Below are 25,422 nucleotides of genomic sequence, written 5' to 3'. Positions count from 1 at the left end.
ATAATTTGGGAAACTGAAATTTGGGAGTTCGCAGTTTTTGAAAAATAAATACAAAGCAGTATTTGAAAAAATAAATAAATGAAAGTCATCTCCCTGTTAAAATAAGCAAAATTTGGCAGTTACAGTATAGGCACTTACTGTAAAAAAAAAAAAAAAAAAAAAAAAAAAAAAAACATATCTTAACAAGTAACGCAACTGCTATGCTCAATAATTCCTCTCAACTTACAATTATTTCTAAATTACATGAATTATATAAAATACCTTGTGACAATGCTAAGAGCATGTAAAAATATAACTGCTGCACTTTTATTACAAGACTAGACCTAATCTTTTTTTATTTACAACCATTAATCATTGCAGCTGTACACAAATTCATTGCAAGTGCACATCTGGCTACTTTTGAATACTTTCCGCATTTATATGTACAGCTCCTCTTTTTAAAATGGCAAAACACATTTTGAGTACTTACACAATATAAAGAACCGAGTTCTATTAAATCCAACATGATCTGTTAGGTATATACTTAATTTACAAAAATATCTTATTCTTTGCCATTTCTCAAATTAAGCACTTCTGACCAAGCAATCTTAGGTTCAACTTTTTTCCCCATTACAAAAAAAGCACATCTTTAAGTAATCTCTAGAGTAACACCCTGTGGTCCAAGAAGAACTTATTGCAATGACCTAAGTACTACTAGCCATGCTTTGCCTTTCAGAATCTGTTGAAGAGCTTGAAAAACAGTTACCTATATACAAAATTGCATCTTGGCTCAGTGATGGTGAACAAAAACTACCCTTAATGATAAAAACAAGAAGTTAGTTCATTTAAGTTAACACTGAAAGTAGAATGCCTCATATCCGTCTGCTTTCCCTCAAAATACACATCATTCCATGTAGTATATCGTTTCTTTTTTTTTTGCAATGGTCCACAAATTAATTAACTTGGAATGCACTATAATATAATTGGTCCATATGGATTTAGTTAATCCATCCTAAATCTTTTTTCTCGTGAATGGCAATAAGCTACCCCAGTGAGGTACAAAACATTTCAAACATATCATAGGTGATATCCATTCCATATTTGCACTTATCATGAAGTGTAACAAGTTGTCTCTAAAAACACACAAAAAAAGGAAGTTTTCAGATGAAGACACACATCTTGATATATTAAATATAAATGCCTTCTGTCGAGTGTGGCCTTCCACTGCTATTGCGTAGCGCCATGCCAGGCTGCCCGGGACTGCTCATCCCTTCTGACCAATCAGAGTGTGCCGAGTGAGGGGAGGAACTTGACCATTGGCCAGGAGAGTCGGGGGACGGTGTCAAGTAGTGCTCGGGTAGCGCCACCTGTGCAATTCGCTGAGGCGTCGACTCTGTGCTCATCTGGCTGTGATGGGAGGGAGGAGTCGGGTACTGACCGATCCCGACGTTAATGCGATATCCCGTCGCAGTCTGCTGCTGGGGAACGTTGTTGCCATAACTGCAGTCGCTGTTGTAGTAATTGTGTGGACTACTGTGTGGACTGCACTCACTGCCGTTGTAGTAATTGGGGGGACTGGCCTGCATGCGGAGGCTCTGCTGCATGGCTAGCTGATGCATGGGAGAGGTTGGGAAGCTTTTCTTCACAGGGGACGTCACGCTGGGGGGACTCCCGTGGGACAGAGGCGGCGACATGGAGGATAAACTGCCTTGTGAACCAGTGGAAGGCAAGCGCTGGGCCTGCTGCTGCTGCTGTTGTTGTTGCTGTGACATTTGCTGTTGTTGTGACTGCTCCCACAACTCCAAATGATTTGAATCCGGCCCTCCTCCTCCTCCACCAAGATGGTGCGGGCTCGTGTGACTGTACCCAGATATCATCGGGTCGTCGTACCCCGTTTGTAATGCACACGACGGATGCATGTCCTCTAGAGCATGCATGCCTTGCTGGGCCATAGATAGATGCCCATTGCATGAGTCAGTGAAAGTCTGAGTAAGCTCGTTAAAGCTGCCTGGTGAACCCAGGGAGTGGTGAGGGGAGGAATCTGTACTACTGGAGAGATTCCTGGGTTGTGAGTTTTTACTCTGGCTGTTGGTTTTCTTTTTCCGTGACCTGGGAGGCTTATTGGCCACAGTTCTGTCAGCCCCATCGGGAGAGATGGGTCCCTTGTGAATATTATTGTGATTACTACTACCGGTGCTGTTTTGCCGTGACCGCTTGCTCTTGGACTTCTTTGAGTGACCGTTAGGGGTCATAAACTGCTGGTGTGGATTTTGCATATGTGGGGATGTGGCCATGCCGTTGGCCATCATGGGGCTGCCCACCCCATAGCTATCAAGTAACTGCACTATATCGTGGTGCATTCTCTCCTCGGCTATCTCTCGTGGAAGGCGATCCATGTGGTCGGTGATGTCGCGATTTGCAAAGTTATCCAAAAGAATCCTTGCTGCTTCCAAACTTCCTTCCTTTGCTGCCAGAAACAGCGGTGTTTGCTCCTGTAAAGATAACACATAAATTTATTGACAGAAAGTTTGACGGTTACATACAGATGGAATTAAATTTCAACCTACTTTACAGCAATACTTGACATATGTAATACAAATAAAAAGATCTTTGCTCACAAATTCACTGTCAACTCAAATCATACCATAATATTTTTTCACATGTATCATACATAGAACCTTTGAAGTTCATCTTTTCAGACGATGACTTGTATTAATCTAAATACAGATGATGCCTTGTGTAAATACCTTGTTATCCTGGGCGTCTCTATTCGCCCCATTCTGCATAAGTACCATGGTGGCATCCACATTATTGACTGCTGCAGCCCAGTGTAAGGCTGTCTTACCTAGATACAGAGAAAGCAAAAAATATATTTACAGATATACAATAACAAGTAAAAGGCAAAGGTGCACTCACTATTGGAAGTTCTTCTTTAGTAGACATTTTCTTTGATCATATTGAATATACAGATTCAAGTGTAACATTTTATATTTTTGTAAACAAAAGATATTACATATAAATCCAGTTGCATCATAAATAAATACATCATACACTTAACTTTTAAAAACAATTTTTTAAAGGATAAGTAACCCAAAGTTAACTTTATACACTAAACTGAGGGGTTAAAACTTCATCTGCAGGGGTTCCCAATACATCCAATCATCACTGAATTAGAAATATTGAAATCCCATGATTTTGTGGGAAAAAATTCATGTCTGATAGACTCACCATATTCATCAGTAGAGTTAACATCTGCCTCAGCATTCATCAGTTCCTCTACCATTCCCTCCACTGCCAGTCTCACTGCCAAGATCAGGGGGGTGGTACCATCATGCATGCGGGCGTTAAGATTGGTCGCACGGTTCCTCAGCAAAATCTAAATGTAAATACAATCAAATGATTTATCGTTATTCACAGTCAAATAATAATTCTTGGTGTGTTCTGGACATGTTATAACTCTTGACATGTTCATTACTTTACCATTTTTTTTCAATATAATTCAGTAAGTGATTAAATCTGTGATTGAAATGTTCATTATCCGTTTCTAAATCGATTTTTCCTATTGGTTAATAACATACATTTTTTCCTGAGAGTGAAATGAGACAAACTACTGAAATATATACTGAACCCTTTTACCATTTCAAATTTGACTGAGTTAATATTCAACTCACAGGAATCAAAACTTAAACCTGATTCACATTGGCAATAATACTGGCTGAAGACAAGTATTTCAAAATATTATGTGTGTTTTTATACCTGGAAGACTCCGCTAGCATCGGCAGCCACTGCAGTGTGGAGAGGGGTTCTGCCAGTGTTGTCCTGCGTGTTAGGGTCGGCACCCGCATCCAGCAGTCGTTTTGCTGCATCAGCACGTGCATTTCGTGCAGCTAAGTGGAGCGCTGTCTCACCTGGTGAACAGATACATGAGTGTATGAATACAGTAAGGTCAGGTGGGCAGAAGACCAAGAAGTTTGGAAATTGAGCACTTATTAATGATATATTGTGGCATTATGTTTAATATAACCCCACATTGATGTAGAAGAATAATGGTGAAACTGGGTAAGCTGTAATCTAACTGTAAGTCAATTTTACCCACTTATTAATGTATTTCATCAAATAAAAACAGCATATTCAAGTCCTACCATATTAAAGAATATGCCATAAACACAGTTATATAAGTAGTAAAGTATTTTCACAAAAACTTTTAACCTGTCTGGGAGCATCAATTTAATTGCTTCTACTCACCAGTCCTGTCAGTCTGCATGTTAATGGCAGCTCCCTGCATCAGTAGATCAGATATGACATTGCCCACGCCTTCATCTTCACCACCCTCGGCTGACCCTGACCCTGACCCAGAACCGCTGCTTTCATCATCAAACTCTAGACCATTCCCTCGGATTGCCGCCACCATCAAAGGCGTTAGGCCATCTTAAGTGAGAGACAAATATAATTTAAATACAAGTTTGAGCTCTTTTTTTTTTAGAATGAAAGGTCATCCATCATACATCATGATCAAATTAGATGTGACAGAATAATGGTCAACAAAGTAAAGTTAACTTTGGAGATGCAAAAGCCAAAATATTGTTAATTTTCATTTTAGGGGTTTCATATCAAATTCAAAGTGTCCTATGATCTCACCTGGTCCTTTAATGTCCACATTCTTGGTGTCGTAATGTTCGTCACCTTGCGGTGGTGTGAGGGCCAGAATGGACGGGTTGTGAACATTGGCCGCGTCCAAGTGTTGCTGTGTCCACTGCCTGGTGTCCATCTCGTCAAAGTCTTCTCCATGGACCTGGGCATCTCCCTGTTGGTCCATCTGGAGTGACAATTATTATTATTATTATGACATTTTGTTTATCAATTATTTCATTGTAGAGAATATCTTCCCAATTAAGGTTGAATCTTTTACCATGTGACAACTGCTTCCCTAGGCAAATATTTTGAATTTAAACTTAATCCTCATAACTTCTCAATGCTGTTAATTTTTAATGCTTAACCCCTTTTTTGAACACCCTTTTCAAATCTACTTCTCATAAAAAAATTTCTAAATGTTTTGAGACAAATGGCAACAAAAACAGCAGATGCTCAGTTACTCCCAGTGTTATTGTACCCCGCTAGGTTGATAAAGATGAAACATTTCTTTTTTTTTACCTTCATTTTCTTTTGTTTCATTGGAGGTTCATCGTCACTCCATGCATCTGGGGAACCATTGTCAGTAACGTCCAGGGGCACTTGACCATCACAATGACCACCATTGAAGTTCCTGGAAAAGTAAATTTTACTTTATTTTTTTCTGTTCTTCATTGTCTCTTTCGACCTGATGAAGTTGAAGTCATAATCTGATAATCTTTTATGTTCCGTACAAAATTTTTTGTGTTCAACATGAATTTTTACATGACAAAAAACTGCAACAGTCAACATTTACAAAAAGCTGAATAAGTTTGATAATAACTCAAACAATTCAACTGCTTTGTGCTGTGCAACACAAGATGTCACAGTGTTATAGCAACTGCATATGAAAATCTTTTATGCAAAAACCTACTTCATCTCCTGCCCATCTGGTCCTTTTCTAGTCTTGGAACCCTTCCGTGAATTCTTGTGGCTGGCAGTCGCAAAGAAACCTTCGGGGAACCAGGTCACTCCACGTGCAATCTTGCGTTTCCGTGTCGTTGTTATGAGTACACCGAGGAGAAGAGCAACCACTAGGATACTGACAGCACCAATGACGATATAGGCTACATTGATTGGAGTTGATGGTGTAACGTCCGTTGTTCCATCTTCACCTTAAAGATAAAGCGCATTTGTTTATGCTTGTCTTGTTTACAAGGGTTTAATATCACCTGATGGAATTACCTTAATTTTGATAAACTACAATTCAGCAATATGAGCACGTAAATCAGTGGAATGGCAAAACAAACCAAAATTAACCTTTTCTTACACATACACAAAATAAAAATTTAAAAACCTGAAAATACCAAGATCATAACTTACTTGAGACTTTGGATATGTCTAAAGAAGGTTTCCAATTATTATTCTTAATGGCAGCGGCTATGAACTGGGCCACAGTGTCAGCTGTCCCAAGGCATTCTTGCTGAAGCTCTATACACTTGGTCAAGTCAACCACCAAGTACACTTTGGTCCTGTTAGAAAAAAATCCCATAAAATTCTATTGTACAACAAACATGGAACCAGTGACTTTTAACAGTGATGAGACTGCCACTACGTGAAAAAGTCTGAAAATATGATAAGGGTCTCAAGAGGCCCTCAGCATCGATCTTAGCATCGATACTTTTGGCTTCCAAAAAGTCAAAAATCCTCCGATAGTTAGAAAAACCCCATTACTGTTTGAATAATTCAATTCTTTAAAACCATCAAAATGTGGTTAATATTCTGATTGGAATGCATGTAAGTTCTATTTGTTATTATCTTGTACATTAATAACATCAGTTTGAATAGACCATGACTATGACTTTAACATTCAACAATCATCTCCCCATTTCCTATGATCATACTGATATCTGTTGTATAAAATGGCTAAATCCCTTTTATTTGCATTACCCGTCAAACTTTTTAAGACACATTATGAGAAGAGAGACACCATTAAAACTTAATTCTTACCATTCATCATCATTTCTTCTAAATCTTCGTAGGATATCTTTGACAAATCTCTTCACCCTGACCTCATTGGTTTCGGGGTGCCAAGGATAAATCATGTCCGCCCCGTTTGCATCCTTCTTTACTTTGACCACAGCGCGAAGAAGTCTGCCAAGATTACGTAGGAAGTCCACAGACTTATTCCTGAAAACATCCGGTGGCACACGGACAATGAGGACCAAGACACCATCAGCAGTTTGCAAGGGCACATCTCCAAGACAATCGTCTCCATCCCAGTTGCATTCCTCCGTATTGCAGCCTCTGTCGCAGTGTCCGTTCGCATAGTGATTCCTACAGTACGGATCGAAAATGGGGTTGCACTCTCCAAGACGAGGCTCACAGTCGAAACCATCAAAGAGGCACTCTGGCGTGTTACACTGCTCGTCACAAATGCTGTTGTTGAAAAGCTGGTAGCAAAATGTGTCATCTTTGACTACAGTGCAGTTTTGCCAAGGTGAGACACCGAAGCAGTCTTTACCGTCATAACCACAGGCATATTTGTTACACTCCTCCTGAAATAATATGAACAAAATCTTGTGATTATCACACAGTATCAAAAGAGATCTGCTTATAATCTACACAAGGCTTCATGGCAACTTGAACCATTCTAAGGGACTTTCAACCAAGTCTGTTTTGTGTGTTAGTCACTTGCTCACCAAGATCACCAAAAAGTGAGCAGAGAACAGGCAGAAAAACCATTAGCTTCGAATGTTGAGAACCTTTTTCTTATTACACTTTAAGCAACACAAATTGGACTAATTTTTTCCAAAAATTTTCATTCAAAAATCCAATATGTTTTGAGCACATTTTCTCTTACATCACATTTCCCATTGCCCGCCTTGTTGTCGCAGTCCAGTTTTTTGCACTCCAGTCTCAGAATGTCCAGTGGACTAAGAGTGGTGAAGTCCGGCCCCACGGGCTCTCCGATACCACCAGGGGCATTGGGGTCAAACACCTGGCAGTTGGTGCCCCGGTACGAGGGTGGACAGTCACACTGGTAGAAGCCTGGTGCAAAGGAAGTGAATTCGATGTTAATCATTTTCAATACTTATTATAACTAGTAGTACAAAAGTGCAAGAAATGGTTCCACTTAATTTTCAATGTTCAACCAAACACAACTTACAATAAATAATGGTCAGCTAAGATTAGGACACCATCTACAATTGATAATGTCAGTTCCATGACTTTTAGTTTATCTTCCTTAAACATTTTCTTCCCATTAAAAACAGTGTTCTAAACTCTCCCTTACCATCTTTATCGAGACAGGATCCATTGTTTCTGCATGGATTGGAATCACATTCATTTCTAATGTCCACCTCACATCCTCCGCCTACAAAGTTTGGCGGACATTCACAGGTGTAACTCTGTGCATTAGGAATACACCTGCCGCCGTTCTGGCATGGAGAACTTGCACACTGGACATGGTGGAATTCACAGTATGTGCCAGAGTAACCCTAGAAACAAACACACAAGAGTCAAAAGATGTCTACAGATGTTAATAAGCCTCAGACAAGTATTCCATAAATACAGATTTTTAACTGCCATTTTCGATATATACTGCACTGAAAAACTTTCAAGAAATGTTCTCTTTTTGTGACAACAAAACAGGCTGAACACCATTTTTAATGTTTCCATACATAACATGCTACCTCACATTTATTCCTCTGTTTATATCAACCATTTTCACGGAATCTCCTAAGGTGGTATTATCTCTAAAATACTTTGCTCCTAAAAGCATTCATTATAGCAAGAAAAATGTTCTTACCTGTTGACAGATACAAACAGAACCAGCACAAGCAGCATTGTTTTGGCAGGGATTAGAACTGCAGAAGTCCTGCAAGGTTTCACAGTGGCGGCCCGTCCAGCCGGGGTTACAGTCACAGCGATAATCATTAACCAACTGGATACAATCCTGTGACCCTGGTGACAGGCAAGGATCAGACAGGCACTCGTTCACGTCCCCTTCGCAACGATCGCCAACAAATCCTGGTGGACAGCGGCATTCGAATCCCCCAACACGGTCAATGCATGTCCCGTTGTTGTGACACGCCCCACTGTAACAATCCACGACGTTAATCTCACACAGTTTCCCCAGCGTCCCAGGTCGGCAGGCACAGTGGAAACCATGGGGAAGGTCATGACACGTACCGCCATTGTAACAGGGCTTTGGAAGGCATTCATTTATGTCTGTCTGACATTGGCTGCCATTGTAGCCCGCGGCGCACTGACACCTGTACGTGCCTATACCATCTATGCATGTACCGCCATTCTGGCACGGGACGGACTCACACTCGTTGATCTCAGTCTCGCAGTAACTCCCAGTGTAACCTGGATGGCAGTCGCACACGTGGGAGTTTCCAACATCCCGGCATGTTCCGCCATGAGCACACAGATTGCTCAGGGAGACGCCTATGAAAGTGAAATCATCCAATCTGTATATTACACCTTATATATATTTATATAAATGAAGCACATGAACACAGATTACTTCTTCACTGTTACTTTTTGTGAAAGAAACTTAAATCATTTCATACAAATCTGAAAAACTCATGTATATACATATTCATTTTTACTTACAATAAAAGTCACTATGAAAATTTTTTAAGAAGTAATTAGTAATATGCTCAAGAGACAAGGAAAAAAATTTAGCCATCAAAAATCAAACTCAATTCCTGTGTGCTGTCCTACCTTTGGTGTTGGCCGCCACCGCACAGGACACGAGGCCCACGTCACAGTAACGCCCTGTCCACCATGCTTTACACAGACACTGGTAGCGATTCCCTATCTGCTCACAGGTGGCGCCGTTTTGACATGGTCCAAGACTGCACCAATCCACAAAGCTCTGAAATACCACAACAAGAATGAATAAGAGTTCCTCTATGTACTTAAAACAACAAACTGATTTATCATATTAAACCTCATTACTCAAGTAAGAATGCTGCACTTGAAGTCAAATCTTGTGAGTAACTTAAGATAAGTCAAATATTCTCTTTCTTAAGTATCTTTATGAAGTCCATAGCCTTCAAACTGAAAAAGAGATGGAGAATATGGAGTTAAAAACTTAAAATACATAATGTGACAGTTCCCTTACCTCACACTGTGGTCCAGTATAACCATAGGGACAATGACACTTGTATGAGCCAGCAACCAGGGAGCAGGTCCCACTGTTCAGACATGGTTGGGACTCACAGGCATTGATCTTATGCTGGCAGTTAGACCCTGTGTACCCTGGTGCACAGTGACAGCGGAAAGAGTTCACCAGGTCTATGCAAGTGCCTCCATACAGGCAGGAACTGAAATGAGAGAAATCCAATATAAATGTATATTTTTGAGAGATCTTTTAAATCTAGTATTGAAATGTAATGTATCATTCACAAAAATCCTCAATTTATCACATCAAAACAGAAGAAAGATTCTGATGGTAGCCAGAACAATTTTATTTTTGAAAACTTTCTGTAAAACATGTGCATTATCCAATAATTCTTTTTCTCTGATAACATGAGTCAATATTAAACAAAACTTCTTCAAACTTTGTCTATGAAGACGGTACAAATTTTTACAAGAGAATGTTCTAACAAAGCACTTCTTGAAAGAATAAAGTGACAGTGTTTGGTGGTCTAATGGCTAACCTTGAAGTACAGTCATTATCATTGATCTGACAATGCACTCCACTAAAACCAGGCTGACATCTGCACGTGTACGAATTCACGTAGTCTGTGCACGTAGCACCATTCTGGCACGGGTTTGACAGACACTCGTTCACGTCCTCTTGGCAGTGATGGCCACCAAACCCACTGACGCACATGCAGGTGTATCCACCAATTTCATCGCGACATGTTCCACCATTTTGACATGGATCTGGAAAAAAAATTCAGTTGTTTTACTAGAGCACTGACAATTCATGGGGTTACAAAAGGTTTTTCAATACAGTTGCTGCTTGCAAAATTATAACTGCACAGAAACATTGGAAAGAATTCCTATTGACACTTTTCAGCTAATGTCTCAAACAAAAACTATGACTAATATGGAGATAATAAGAGACTCTTCTTTATAAGAAAGGCAAAAACTACATATCTTCTTATGAAATAAAAGATTTTAAAGCACATCAATAAAAACAAGTTTTAGTGGAAAATGTAAAATTATCTACCATGTGCACAGTCATCTCTGTTGACGGCACAGTGTCTGCCCTCAAAACCAGTGGTACAAATACAGGCATAGGAACCGTTGGTGTTTTTACAGGTGGCGCCATTAGCACAGGGTGCCACCAAGGCACACTCGTCTATGTCCTGTTCGCAGAACCGTCCTAGAAAATTAGGAAAGGATATTATGTCTTGGCTTATACTTCTGGATAAAAATAATGTTCACATATAACCACAACCAAAAATACAAAAAGAGACGGACTGAAAGTTTATGTACATTGAAATGTAAAATAATAATAAACCCATTGGGAGAGAAGTAAGAACATGACAATAAATTCCTAATTTAGTGTAATTCAGATTAAATAGCAGCTTCGTTTCCCTTGCTCAAAAATAAACTAGTCCTTTCTGTTGCTCAACAAAACTTTAAAAAGAGAAATGAAAAATACTATAAATTAACCCTTGGATAAGTAACATGAAGCCAGTGCATCCAGCTTACCTGTGTACCCTAGCCCCAGACACTGGCAGGCAAAGTCCTGGTAGTCAGCTGACACCTGACACGGGGCGCCATTCTGGCACTGGTTGGGCTGACACGGGTTCATCTCAACGTCGCAGTTCCTCCCTGTGAAGGGCAGGTTGCACACACAGCGATAGGCGTTCACCTGGTCAATACAGTCACCGTGTCTGCACGGGTTGCTGGCGCAGTCGTCTATATTGGACTCACAGTTCACTCCTGCAGAAAGAGAGATTTGTTGCTAAACATTACGATGACTCAAAAAAAAAGATCTGTACAGAAGAAATAAGTTTTTTCATTGTAAGATGTCAAGCATGTTTTTATCATACAAGAGAAAGGAAATCTAATAGTATAAATAACTGGTTGATAATTTTCGCCTCAATAAGCTTTAACACAAAAATAAGCTGAAATATGTGCCAGATTAATACCACATTCCACTCAATTGACATTAATTTAGAATAATAATAATAATAATAATAATAATAATAATAATAATAATCAATCCAACAACATGCCCTACCTGTATAGCCAGGTTGACAAGAGCACTGGTAATATCCCAGTCTATCAATACAGGAACCACTGTGCTGGCAGGGATTAGACAAACACTCATTGGTCTCTTGTTGGCAGCGGAAACCTTCATATCCTCGTGGACAGGAACAATTGAACCTGTAAATGTATTACAGTATGGAGTGAAGTTGGTGATACTTGAGTGTATACTGATGTATTCAAAAGCTTAATCTCCGTCCTTTTTCAAATTCTATGGCACCCTTCTCTGCAACTTCATTCCTGCATCAACTGTTTATGGACTTCAAAAACAAGCTACATTAGCCTTCAGTTGTTCTTTTTAATTTCAAATTTTCCTCCGTCATTTTTCTTTGGTCCTTAGCATTGAAAAAAAAAAAGAAAAAAAAAAAAAAAAACAATATCCTACAGCAAAAGATGAGAGGTCTGTTCAAGCCATTACCTGTCCACCCCATCAATACAGCGTCCTCCATTCAGGCAAGGGTTACTGTCACACTCATTCACATTGGAGAGACAGTTGAGGTCGTAGTATCCAGGTGGACATTCGCACGTGTATTCGTTGATCAAGTCAGTGCAGCGGCCATTATTGTGGCATGGGTTGGAGGCGCACTCATCAATGTTGATTTCACAGTGGGTGCCTAAAATTCACATGGAAAAATTCAAATTAACACACTGTATTTTATTTATTTATTTATTTATTTATTTATTTATTTATTTATTTATTTATTTATTTATTTATTTATATATTATTATTATTATTTTTTTGTAAATTCACTTTTGACATTTAACACTTCTGGATTTGACATTCATTCTTTCTTTTTCACCTGCTTTACTTTAACATAATAAGTCTGACAAATCTTTTCCCACAGTCCTTTAAAAAACTATAAAATATTTCATGGTACAGAAAACAAACCAACTTAATGTAATATCTTCATGTAAATAAAGCTAAATTTTATACATTAAATGCAGATATATCCAATGAAACAAAACCTGTTACCTGTAAAGCCAGGATTACATTGACACCTGTATCCATTCAGCTGGTCTACACAGGAGCCGTACTGACATGGGTTGCTGGCACACTCATTGATGTTCACCTCACAATTGTTGCCTGCAATAAAACCATTACTTCTTATTATAACTTGCTGAGATAGAGACAGAGAGAGAATAAGAAACTTTCCCTGTTTGACATTTGGGCAACGGTGGCAAATGGGAACTAATGATTAGTGTTTAACTATATCTCTTCAGTTCAGTACCAGTATAAAAATGCAAAAAAAAACAAAAAATCACCTTGAGTCCCCAGGGGACAGCGACACGAATACCCAGGGATCAGGTCGGTACACGTCCCGTTGTTCATACATGGAGCACTGTTACATTCCTTGATCTCACTTTCACAATATCTCCCAGTGTACCCAGGGTGACATCTACAGTTAAAACTGGCGTAGCCGTCCACGCACACTCCATGGTTACAGTTTATTCCCACGCAGTCGTCTATGTTAGATTCACAGTTTCTGCCAGTAAAACCTGATCATAAATAGAAGACAGGATTAATGGTTATTACAAACATACATAATATTTGAAAAACAGTATTCAATTACTAGTATGTCATCAATTTAATAATGAAGAAAAGGTTACTCATTATGATACATCTTACAACCATTAAAAACTCTGATGAAATACCTACATAAAACATATAGATGATAAAAATCTGACTGCCTGTTGTTTTTTATTCAAAATTCTTTATTCAAAAACCACCCTATTCTGAATCATGAATTCAAAGCCATGGTGGTTAACAAATTTCTTAACGAGTGTACAAATGGAGTGAACAAGACATAAGAACAACACGGTACCTCTGGTACAGTCACACAGATATCCGTTGATCATGTCCACGCATGTCCCAAACCGGCAGGGGTTGCTGTCACAGTCATCAATGTTAATTTGACAACGTGGACCCGAGAAGCCTGGAAAAAAACAGTAGGTTTGGATGAGAAACAGGTACGTGTAGGCATGTGTGGGCATGCATACATAGCGACATGCATGCACACACATTCTGATAATACATTTCCCAAGAGTTGTGTCTTCCTTTTTTATATTTTTATTTTTAACATTCCAAATTCTTGAAAAAAAAAAAAAAAAAAACACACCAAAAACAGCAACTATCTGTTCATATAATTGCTGCTGTTTTAAATAAACCAAATTTAAACCATGGAACTCGTATCTTTAACTTTCTAATGAAATATTTCTGTTGTTACAAATGAAGCATATGGTTATCTAACCACTGTTTTTTGTTCCGTTTTGTGGCCCAATAAAATGACTAAGCAGATAAAAATGAGTGAACACTGAAAAGAGAGTCACTTGTAGAAGGGATCAAAGTTGAATAGAAATGATTCTAGTTCATCGAATTACTGGGAAACCACACATTCACCAAAACAGTACAGTCAAAGCATAGATCAAGTTTTTCACCTTGTCCCCATGTGGTGAAATAAAAAGAAACGTTAAATCAATAAAAGTTCTAAGCCGAGCAAAATAAGATCAACAGAATGACTAACTGGTTCCTTTTAACACCCTGAAAATAATTCTCAGTAGGTCAATTCTTCACATGATGCGAGGAGATTTTTTGGCCAACTGCCCTCCACGTTCAATCAACCTGCAGTTGCTTGGGCAGGGAAAACATTTCTCATAAATACATGCTAAAACTCACTAATAAGGATTAAAAGGCATTTGGAGAGAGACTAATTAACACAAGAAAATTGGACGTGTATATGTATGTGCATTATTGTTCAACCAGGCAACTATATACTGATTGCCATAATTGTTTATAGTTTGATACCGACCTGCTTGACACTGGCAAGAGTATTGACCTATTGAATCAACACAAATGCCGTGATTCTGGCAAGGGCTGCTTTGACACTCATCAATATCAGCCTCACAGAGAGTTCCTGTGTAACCTGCAATTGGATGAAATTCAAAATGTGATGAAACTGAAACATCACCATAATGTTTAAATATCAAAGGTGGATGATGACATAAGTAATACAATGAACTTTAACAGAAAAACTTTCAATCAATTCATTAAATGCATAAGAAAACTATATATTAAAGGGATTAGGGCTTTAAAAATAATGAAGTTTTACATTTATAACAGCTTGTATCACATTAATTCCCTATCTGACTATGAGCAGTTGGGGATCTAGACACCAAGGGGAAAAAAGATTAACTGTCCCTTTTGTTCTGGCAAATATTTATTGCTTTTTTTTTTAGGAATTCCACAAAAACCAAACCACTGTGCACCGGTCCCCCTTCAGGGTTGGGCAATATAAAATTGCCAATTAAAAAGCCTACAACTTGAAGTTTATTACACCTCAGTACTATAGGACAGAACCAACTGGTCTCCACTGCCAATATCACCCTGGTACTGCAAATGTACTCCGGTGAGCCGTAGTCGTCCCTCATGAACGTCAATCTCTGACGTGTTTATTACCGCCATAATCAACTGCATTGTCCAGACTTTTTTTTAAAAAAACCTGGGAAGTCCCATTGTGTCTCACCTCTCTTTAACCTAATTAAAAGTTTGGTGCAAATTTGGGGAGTTCTCGGGGCCACCCCAGGAAGCTGGAAGTTATGACAATGGGTTTCGGCACTAGTGGTAATTTGATAGGATTAAAGCTTTTGTAGCTGCGTACTTAAGATGGATTTAGGAACGATGAAGTACCACAAGAAAGCTGTTCCTATGTGATATATATTAAAGTTGGAGAAGGTATCTTTTCCGATGTGCTTAGCTCAAAGATGATTTGCACCAGTATGACAGGCCACAAAATGGCGACAGGGTCAAGTTGCACTTACTTCCTCTTTCCAAACTTTACTCACACAATCTCCCCATTACATTATCAATATATGATCAGGGACATATTTACACCGCATTCCCACAGATCTTGGGCTGAGAAATACCTGCTTTTAATTTAACTGAGAGTGCAATATGGTAATGTCTTGTTTTCAGTTGGATGGAAATTAACCCCCAAAATATGGACTCAATTGTGGCAACCGTAGGGTGAAAATTGGTGGCGATGCTTTAATGTTGAATAACAGGGAAATGTAGTGATCTAATTTTCCCGAACTCGTGACCACACAGTCTTTCTTGAAGTAAAGACAGGAGAGTGATATTTTCTCACAAAAAATATTGGAATGAACCAATACAGTTCCAATCAAGACAATCTGTGAGTCGTTTTGGGATGGAATTTTTTCACTTCGAAAATAGCAATGTGGCCAACCCATACCTTGTCCCAATCTCTTCAATATTGTGAAGTTGATTATTCAAACAAGTCAGCATTACCTATTTTTCTCCTTTTTAACAGGTATGGGGGTTCTTCTATTCTTCCATCAAACAGTAAAGCACTCTTGCAGAATATTACCCTATTTGTTATTTTTTCTACCACAGGATATTACCTTATTGCCCCCGTTTAGGTCACCCATTAAAAAGAAGTTACTTTTCACCTTTCATCTCAACTTGAATACGGACTCAGTTCTTTACTCACCAGGCATGCACAAGCAGCGAAAATGTCCCACTTCATCCAGACATGTGCCATCATTTTGGCACGGGTTCGAAGCACACTCGTTAATGTTATCCTCACACCGCGGTCCTGAGTATCCTATGCGGCAGTCGCAGTAGTATGACCCTGGGGTGTTGACACAAGAGCCACCATGTTCACACAGATCCATGGCTCCTAGAATAAAAGAAAAGTCAAAATCAAACAAGTCAGAAACTGGGATGAATTGCTCTCAAGGGTTAATCAATTCCTTATTATTGTTTCATCTAAAAAATAATCACCTGTATATCTTGATCAATATTGGAGTAAATTCCGCAAAAGGAAAAAAGTTTTTAAACGTTGTAAAATTGTTGACTTTGAGCAATAGTATGAATACTATGACATTATCATTGCAACAACAATGTATTTCAATTTATTCAATTTTAAATGCAAAATACCAGGAAAATCCAACATGTAACACTTTATGTTTAAAATTTTACTTTGTTCACTGTACATTACCTTCATTGCATTCATTTATATCCACTTCACAGTTAGTTCCTGTAAAGCCTCGCTCACAGGAACAAATATGGCCGCCATCAATTGGCGATGTGTCACAGTTGCTTCCAGCACTGCACGGGTTACTTAAACAAGAGTCATTCAAATGACAGTGTAGACCTGGCAAAGAAAATAAAACAAATCTATTGTAATTATATTCACATTTTTTATATCGACAAGTAAGTTAATTCATTCTTCAATATGAAAACAGGTGTCTGCTCAAATTATCATAGATAATAAAATTTCATTATTTAAGTTTATCAAATGACAATAAACATCTGATGGCACTTCAAACATTATAATAATGTAAACATACAACACTATAAAGTAATACATGCTTGAAGGCATGAAGACAGACCAATATTTATACTTATTTATGGTCTACAAAATTCATAAATATCCAATATAAATTTATGTTGCTATATTTTAACAGTGAAAAAAATTCACTTTTATTTAATGGTGCCTGCAATGGGTTACCTTTTTTATATGGAAAACAATCAAACAATCCATAAAATACTCATCAAACAAAACACAACCAGGCTGTGCCAGTAGCATGTTGTGCCCAATTTTTTTTATTGCAATGTGCTCCATGTTATTCTCAGTAAAACAGAGTTTGATTAGAATATGTTTGTTTACAAGTACCATCAGAAAGTTTTGTGTTTATGATAATTATACAAGAATGGTGGGAACAGTCGCATTCTTGACAGTTTGCATGGTCTCGCCCTCCCACAAACAAGCTAAGACAATACGAAGACGAGGGGATAAAGCATTATTAAGGTAGTGCATGGGACATACTCATACTTTACAATTTGTAGGTTTTTTTTTCTTCAGAGTGTGTAACCCCCCCTGAGAAAACAACTGATATCTTCTGCTCTGTTCTCATGTTATTCATAAAATCTAATTCCCCAATTGGCGAAATTTATGTTTTACATGTTCTGGCATGAGAACTTCAAAGGAATGACAGTGGAAATTCCCTGTTTAAACATGCTCAAACAAAGGGGTACCTAGAGCTAGATGCCTTGAGTGCAACATCTCTCACAGTCTAATTTGATGAAATTACGGCATGAATACTTGTATGTTGTCCCCGTATTTTCTCACACAAGTTGCTGCAGTGTTTATTGGAGCTCAAGGGTATGATCAGCATACATAAATGCAGCCTATGCCCTATCCTACTACTTTGTCTTCCCTACACATTTTAAGCTCCCACAGCAATTACACTCAATTTCAATTAAACATTTAAATTCTAATTCACTGGACAGTCCCTAAAAGTGCTAACAATAAAAAATGTAAAATAATCTGTAATGACCAGGGGGAAATACTTCAAAGGATTTCAAGCACACAAATGAGAGTCTTTTTCAAAATACTCAGAAGGAATCTGAAACTCTAATTGTTTTTAAGTGAAAAGTATTCACTCTATAAGGCCAACAGAAAAGAATATGACTATGAAAAGGATAAATGCACGACAGTTTGTATTTTACATACCAATATAATGTCAATGATATCATTTTATGTGAGTATAAAATGTAGGGATCTGATCAACATGAGTTTCCCTAAAGTCAAAAAACAATCTGATTTACTTTTTATGCAAAATTAAACTATTTTGATAAAGTTGTATAAGAATACTTATTAAAGATTTTAAATGATAGTGCATGAAACTATGAACAACTCTAAAATGATAACTTTGTCAGTACTGCAATCTGGATATCACTTCTTGTACCTACATTCCTACAATTTTGACACTTCCTTATCAGTATATGGAAATTGCACAAAACATGACAATTATACACATCACCCAGATCATCTACATGGTTTTGATCTAAAATATGTTGGATCCATAGAGATTGCTAATGGCCTCATTTTAATGATAAATATCAAACCTACTCGTTTCCATCTATAACTAAGTCAGATTGGTGTAGGTTTTAGCTTAAATGACAGTGTGTAATATCTGATGGAGACATAAGCACTGGTTACCTTTTGGTCATTATGCAAGGTGATTATTTCTGTCTATTCATTAACAAAACAGCATGAAATGGCTCCTCTATCTGAGTCTGCCTTCAGTCAGCTATCTTGAAATCTTTTCAACAGGTCTATTTAACATAATGATTCTATTAACTGCCATTCCTACTCTGATCCAAATTTTGATCAAATATCATTGTTTTGTAACATCAAGTTAAATAAAAATTTATTATGTCAGATCTTACTATTACACAGCATGATATAAAACCTGATTATATGATTCTTTGAAATACACCAAGTCTAATTGATCAAAATAAAGACAGAAATGCATTTAAAAACTTTCATAACAAAATACATCAAGGAGAAACAAAAGATTACAACTAAAAGCCAGGAAGAAACATTTGAAGAGATATATACAATCTTTCCCACAACATCACTTAACTGTCATGAACAAACAAAAGACTTTCAAATTGTCAAAGTTGACTGTCCCCTATTCCTTTTGCAATTATGAATATCTTCACGCTGGAAATCAGTGTGAAGGAATGAATTTATGTGTCTCTTTATTCTTAGCCATTTTTCATTTTGAATTATTGGACAATAATGGGCAGCAGGTGACACAAGGGTAGGACGATTTCTTGAGGGGTGGTCAGATCTCAATGACAATGCAAAAGTAACATTTTCATGGCAATAACAATTTGTCCAATGTCTTAAAGGTTTCTCTGCGGGTTAACATATGCATGTTTTTGTTAAGCTAAGTATTGTTTAGATTTTCATATTATGTCAACTGAAAAGAAAGCGAATTCAATTTGGCCAAGTGCATGAAACAGCAATGCTGGTTTAGAGAAATATGTTTATAGTTTCAAATGAAATGCTTTTTTTAAAGACTTTATGCAAAACCACAACCTATATTTGTAAATAAGATGTATACTTTATTCACTTTCTTAAAACCAAGAAATATCTTCCCTTTGATTGTGCCATAACCAAACCTTTAAAAAGAAACCTAAAATTTTGTAACCACCATACAGACATAGCTAGCGACAAACTGCTGGATTATTTATGGCCCAAACAAGTGCAACTCTAGGGAGAAAATGGGTTTATGATTCGCTTCAGCGCCTCTCGAAACATTACACACAAAAGAATCGTACTAGTTCCACTAGGGTGGTATGTGCAGGAAAAGGTCACAATACACAGAGCCCCCACATTTTATTCCACTTCACACATCTACTAGTCAAGTCACATCCCCGTCTATGGGGTCAATTGTGAAAGTTGATGCAGACAATGATGTCCCACTGCCCCCTGTGCCAGAGTTCACAAAGAACATTAGATTGAAGTTGGTCCACACTTTAAGACTAACATTCTACTCTATTTTGCCCCAAAAATGCATTATTACTCTAGATTAGTTAAAAGTACTATTGCAGCCATTTTTTTTAAACAAAAAAGAAATATCCACTGTTTTGCACCACCAGTGGACTTATACACACTTATTCCGACCTGATGAAGGCAAGAATGTTGGTTTAAAAATAAAACCATTTTTTGTCAAAATTTCTCACATGAATCTACCCTTGGGTCTTTGATTATTTTTAAAAATATACAGGGGCCACCAGTTAGAATTCCACCCACAAATCTGCTCACAACACAGCAGACCCTAAGGTCCCACAGCCCTGCTTTTGTTTCCTTGTCAATTCATTTTCATTTAATGGAACAATGATGACGCTCAAATATGACGCCAACAACATGACTAGTCAAAAACGATGACAACTATGTATGGTTCACTTGAATATAGAGGGTAAATATGCACATCATTTATAAAGACATAAATGGGGGAGTTATTTGTGTATAATGACACCCAGACATGGTATGGGGGGTAGACATGGTGGAAAACACAGGAAACAATGAGCAGGTGCATAATCACCACTTCCTTTACCAACTGCAGCTTACCACTTAATACAAAGACAAAGGTGTCGACTTTAACATATGTCATGGGCCCATGAAAATGTGCTTTGCATTCTTGGTGTTTTTACGATGACTTAATGACACAGGCGTCTGCTTGTAACATGAGAAAACATGTTTTATGTGGAAGGGATTGCGTAACTAGCAAGCATCGACTGTGTATCAATTAAAGATATACAAATGGTGATAAAATGTTCTGGACACTACTTCTGCTTTACAATAAAAAAACACTGCAGCTGCAAGAAAAAACACTGCCAAAATTCTGGCCAACATGGGAGGGGGTTCAAAGTGCTTCGGTTACTTATGTCTCAGCACTTATCGTAAGGTAGCTTGATTAGTTTCCGACATGCATCTCCACACTTACTTTTCAACTTTCTCATGACTCTCTGTAAATGACTCACAAGTTTTCTCCGTAATGGAGCTCAGGCATACTATGTGTGGTGGAAACTGTTTCAGACTGTGATCACAAATTTAGACAAATGTGTATTTTGGCATGTCCAACTTCATAATTGCAAGGGAAAGGTAAGAAAATATTTGAAGGATTTTGAAAATCTTGCAAAATAAGTGTGCAGAGCTCATTTGTATTTATTTCACATTTTTTTCTCAAACGGCACGTGAAATGTCTTGTAAAATGTCACTGTAAATCCAACCCATATAATCAAGCAATGATTACTGTCACAGATGTTCAGTCTTCTTTCCATCTTTTTTTTTTTTCAGACGGGCAACTTGTTGCTTCTCCAGAATGTACACCATGCTGCAAATTCAGGTTGTTGAACTCAATCTGTTGAGAAAATAACACCTTGCACGATATGAAGCTCTTTCTCATTTAAACGAATCCACCTTTATGATTCTAATGGCTCACCCGGACTCTGAAAGTGCAATTACTTAAACCAGCTTAAATTCATGAGATAGGCAACACTTATAGTCTGCCATTCATATTCACCCAGGAGTGTAATATCTCCGAACCCTACCATGACACCTAATGGCTGCCGATTTCAAGGGGGGGCAAATGTAAAACATGAATGCTAATGATATGAATGGCTGATATTTTTGTGGTAATGATGCTACCTACACTTGTCACTTTCAATGAGAATTGTGGTGCAAAATTTTCCTTCAGCCAAATGGTAATAACTTGTTCAACCTTATATTGTTGTGGTCCCCTTGGTTACTTGACCCTTTCCACTTAACTGTGACCCGAGCTCTTCTTTTCTACACAACACTGTTGCAGCCCAGTTTTTTCCCAAGAAGTTTTATGTGTGCTGTTCGCCTCAAGGTTTTGCCAACAGTCATGGCAGAAGAAGACAGACATTTATGTCCTTCAAATCAACCAATAAAACCCTTCAACTTCATCGCTAAAGGCTTCATAAATTGATGTTAAATATACCACATGTAGTTGATAGCTATCTTTCGAATTATCAACTTTATGTTTCACTCAAAATTCAAATAAAACTTTGAACCTGTAATATTACAAATTACATTTTATAATGTTATCACAGGGAATTCAACCCAAAGATCACAAAAACATTCCTAACAAGGTGACCGGCCAAATTCAGACAGTCTTTACAACAAATAATAGAGATAAGTAGTAATAATAAAATGACCGAGGCGATTTATTCAGTTAGAGATGAAATAATCTCTGTATGTCCTCAAGGTAATTTTTTGGCAGGTTAATAAAAAGGCCAAAAGGAGTGTCAGCAAGCTGTATTAGCATAGATGCTGGGTGAGAATCTTCCCTCTTTGACATTCTCAAGATGTGAATACACAAGACACCGGCCCCAAGCAACACACTTGACACCTTGTGATAATGATGAGCCCCCTCAAATTCTTAACGCCCTCCAAATTAACTAGTGACTAACTGCACATTTAGCCTTTCCACGTCTTTTGAGTATGTGGTTGTTAATAAGAGTACTCGAATGCGATGCCCCCTTCCCATGACTTGAGAGATTTTTATCGATGTTAAGATTGTTTGTGGTTAGGTGAAACATTTTAAGAGTTGATTCCAAATTTATAGTTATTACTACTTCACCCCGACAATTTTTATGAGATGATCATAGCCCAAAGATACAACAAAACCAAATTTAGACTCAGGAAAGATATACTGTTTCATTGCTGCAAAAGATCACTCATAAAAACACTTGTTATACAAGGAGAGTACTGATGGAAATCTATATGGCGATTTGAGATTTGAGATCCAAAGACATTGGTTGTATAATTTTGTTCACATTTGGTAAAACATTTCATCTCTTGTACAGATTTACACATGGAGGATCTATTCATTGACAACCCTCACCTGTCATCCCTACAGGACACTCGCACCAGAAGTAGCCAACTTTGTCGTGACATGTGCCGCCATGAAAGCAAGGGTGGTTTGCGCAATCGTCCTTGTTGACTTCGCACAGAGGTCCTTCCCATCCGTTCACACAAAGACATCGAAAACTGCCATCGGTTTCGTTGGTGCACGTGCTGCCATGCAAACACGGATGAGAGTTGCAGGGATCGAGATATTGCTCGCAATAACGACCTAAAAATGGTGTAATACAAATGGTTAAACATGAAGAAGTTGGTGTCATAAGAGGGAAACAACAATTGTCTCATTTTTATTTTAAAAATTATGTTCAGGAAATTTATCAATCATTTGCAACATTGTTTATGAAAACACAGCTGACGCTGACAAATTTTACAAATACTCTCTTTTATTTCAGACAAGCCAAATGGGCATGATGTAATCAAATCGTTATAATGAATATAAACAATTTACAGAAAATATGGCAGCCTAAGAACAGTTCACACATGGAAAAACTACAAAAGATGTGATGTTTGTACTAGAATACATTTGTAATACCATGTGTGCACAGAATCGTGTGCACATACATAAAGGTAGGATAAACCACAAGATGTCACATAGCAGAAAAGAGACAGTGACAGTGACGAGGAAATTTCATATTACTTTTTTTTAAAGATTTATGCTTTGGAGCATCTAATAAATGCATCTTCTCCAACACGAAACCCATCCACTCTTAGTAGAGGGAGTTTTGAATAAATATTTTTTCTGCAAGTTTTTCTTTTGCTTCTATAATAAGGTGAAACAAATCTGTAGAAATTCACATTCAGTGAGTGGATAATGTGATGAAAACTCTCACCTTGTCTGTGGCTCGGACAGTTACAGGTGTAGTCGTTGACGCCATCTATACAGATACCACCATGTTGACATCTGTGGTTACCGCAGTCATCTATATTTATTTCGCAGTTTGTGCCTTGGAATCCTAAAACAAACAAAATATTGACCATTTATCATTCTGATTAAAAGTAAACTGTTCTAAGGTATAAACAAAATGCATTTTATTGGCAAGAAATATAAAAAAATATACAGCTTATCATATAGAGTTCCTGATGTTGTTTTGGGTCTAGTTTTATATAATATTGTTATTTTGTAAAAAAAGTTCTGTCCATACGCAAACTTTATTTGGGTATTTCCTGTGCAGTTCCATTTTTTTCAGTCTGGGTCCGCACAGCACATAACACTTTCAAACATAGGGCCAATCAAATGGCTGATGGATTTAATTATAACTGCCAATCAACCAAAGCCAATTTCTGTCTCTGTTCAGATTCATAATACACATTCAGGGCTGTCTTAACCAAATTAGTGTTTTATCATGATGTAAGTGGGACATTCCAAAAACATATTTAGTGGCCAGATATGGATAATTCACCATATTTTTCTCACTTGGTAAAGAAACCTGCTCTTGAGAATACTGGCTTTTAAGTCAGTCCATCAACTTTAAAAACTAACACAACCTAAAAACCTATTGATAAAACGCTCGAAAGATTTCCCCAGTGGCATTATTTGTCATGGAGCAGCCAATGATTCTAATGTGAATGGAAGATTGATTCATACCCTAAGGAGCCCCCAAGAAGATCTGCTGCTAATAACCCAGCCCATATATTGAGAAAGTAATTTTGAGGTGTTCTTTACTGATATGCTAAATCACTTCAGGGCCATGGTAGCCAACCATAAAAAAATTCAAAAATGAGAAAAGGGACCAAATGTTGGCAATTTGTGAGTGAGAGAAAGTATTTTTTTGCAAATTGTGTGGCAAATAAACAAAGAGGAGTCAATACGAAGGCAATTACTTTGGCCTTATTGCGTCTGGGGCATCTTACCCCAGTGGTGCAAACTGCAGTCAGTACTTGACCAAAAATTGAAGTGAACAGTTAAAAGACTTCTCCAATGGTACTGACCACGCTGACCTCAATTTGCAAAACAAAAACAAGTGGACCAATGCATTGCTATAATGAGATTTTCTTTGGATTTAATGAAACTTTCTTACAACATCTTTATCCATTTCAAGCAAGAACCTGTAACCTCCATGCACAATGTACAATTAAGCTAAATTCGAACCAAAGTTCAATTTCAACAAAGACCATTTGTGTAAATCCAGCACACAGCTTTTGGACATGGGCACCACGTGGGCAAGGCACGAGGTTAGCCAGCGCTTCCAGCAGCAACCTGCACATAGCATCAGATGGCAAAGAAGGTCACAGCTGCAGCCTGCAGTGCAGTCAGGACACACCTACTTCCTACTTAAATTTTGTTGTTTTCAATTTTTTATTTCACCACACATACTTTAACCACTGC

At 37.8% G+C, this 25,422-nt stretch overlaps 1 protein-coding gene across 1 annotated transcript in view; it reads right to left on the bottom strand.

Moving 5' to 3' along the window:
- Positions 1-903: 903 nt before the first annotated feature.
- LOC106179862 (uncharacterized) overlaps positions 904-25,422 on the bottom strand; it is a 54,728-nt gene continuing 30,209 nt past the window's right edge. Inside the window, exons 7-34 of the mRNA XM_013563651.2 lie at positions 23,927-24,049; positions 23,077-23,307; positions 16,845-17,000; positions 16,335-16,523; positions 14,637-14,750; positions 13,653-13,763; positions 13,093-13,326; positions 12,803-12,913; positions 12,248-12,443; positions 11,804-11,949; positions 11,269-11,502; positions 10,781-10,936; positions 10,263-10,491; positions 9,725-9,926; positions 9,322-9,475; positions 8,399-9,042; positions 7,883-8,087; positions 7,451-7,638; positions 6,598-7,145; positions 5,971-6,119; positions 5,522-5,762; positions 5,131-5,242; positions 4,618-4,795; positions 4,225-4,407; positions 3,736-3,887; positions 3,208-3,355; positions 2,727-2,824; positions 904-2,471 (exon numbers count right to left, since the gene is read on the bottom strand). Coding sequence (XP_013419105.1) covers positions 1,167-2,471; positions 2,727-2,824; positions 3,208-3,355; positions 3,736-3,887; positions 4,225-4,407; positions 4,618-4,795; positions 5,131-5,242; positions 5,522-5,762; positions 5,971-6,119; positions 6,598-7,145; positions 7,451-7,638; positions 7,883-8,087; positions 8,399-9,042; positions 9,322-9,475; positions 9,725-9,926; positions 10,263-10,491; positions 10,781-10,936; positions 11,269-11,502; positions 11,804-11,949; positions 12,248-12,443; positions 12,803-12,913; positions 13,093-13,326; positions 13,653-13,763; positions 14,637-14,750; positions 16,335-16,523; positions 16,845-17,000; positions 23,077-23,307; positions 23,927-24,049 — 6,737 coding nt within the window. The 3' untranslated portion in view covers positions 904-1,166. The remainder of the gene's footprint in view (positions 2,472-2,726; positions 2,825-3,207; positions 3,356-3,735; positions 3,888-4,224; positions 4,408-4,617; positions 4,796-5,130; positions 5,243-5,521; positions 5,763-5,970; positions 6,120-6,597; positions 7,146-7,450; positions 7,639-7,882; positions 8,088-8,398; positions 9,043-9,321; positions 9,476-9,724; positions 9,927-10,262; positions 10,492-10,780; positions 10,937-11,268; positions 11,503-11,803; positions 11,950-12,247; positions 12,444-12,802; positions 12,914-13,092; positions 13,327-13,652; positions 13,764-14,636; positions 14,751-16,334; positions 16,524-16,844; positions 17,001-23,076; positions 23,308-23,926; positions 24,050-25,422) is intronic.

This window comes from Lingula anatina, chromosome 3 (assembly GCF_051362555.1).
Source record: "Lingula anatina isolate TDL-2025a chromosome 3, LinAna3.0, whole genome shotgun sequence".
Taxonomy (NCBI): domain Eukaryota; kingdom Metazoa; phylum Brachiopoda; class Lingulata; order Lingulida; family Lingulidae; genus Lingula; species Lingula anatina.
The sequence above is the reverse complement of the archived record's forward strand: the minus strand, read 5'-3'. Positions and strand labels throughout refer to the sequence as shown.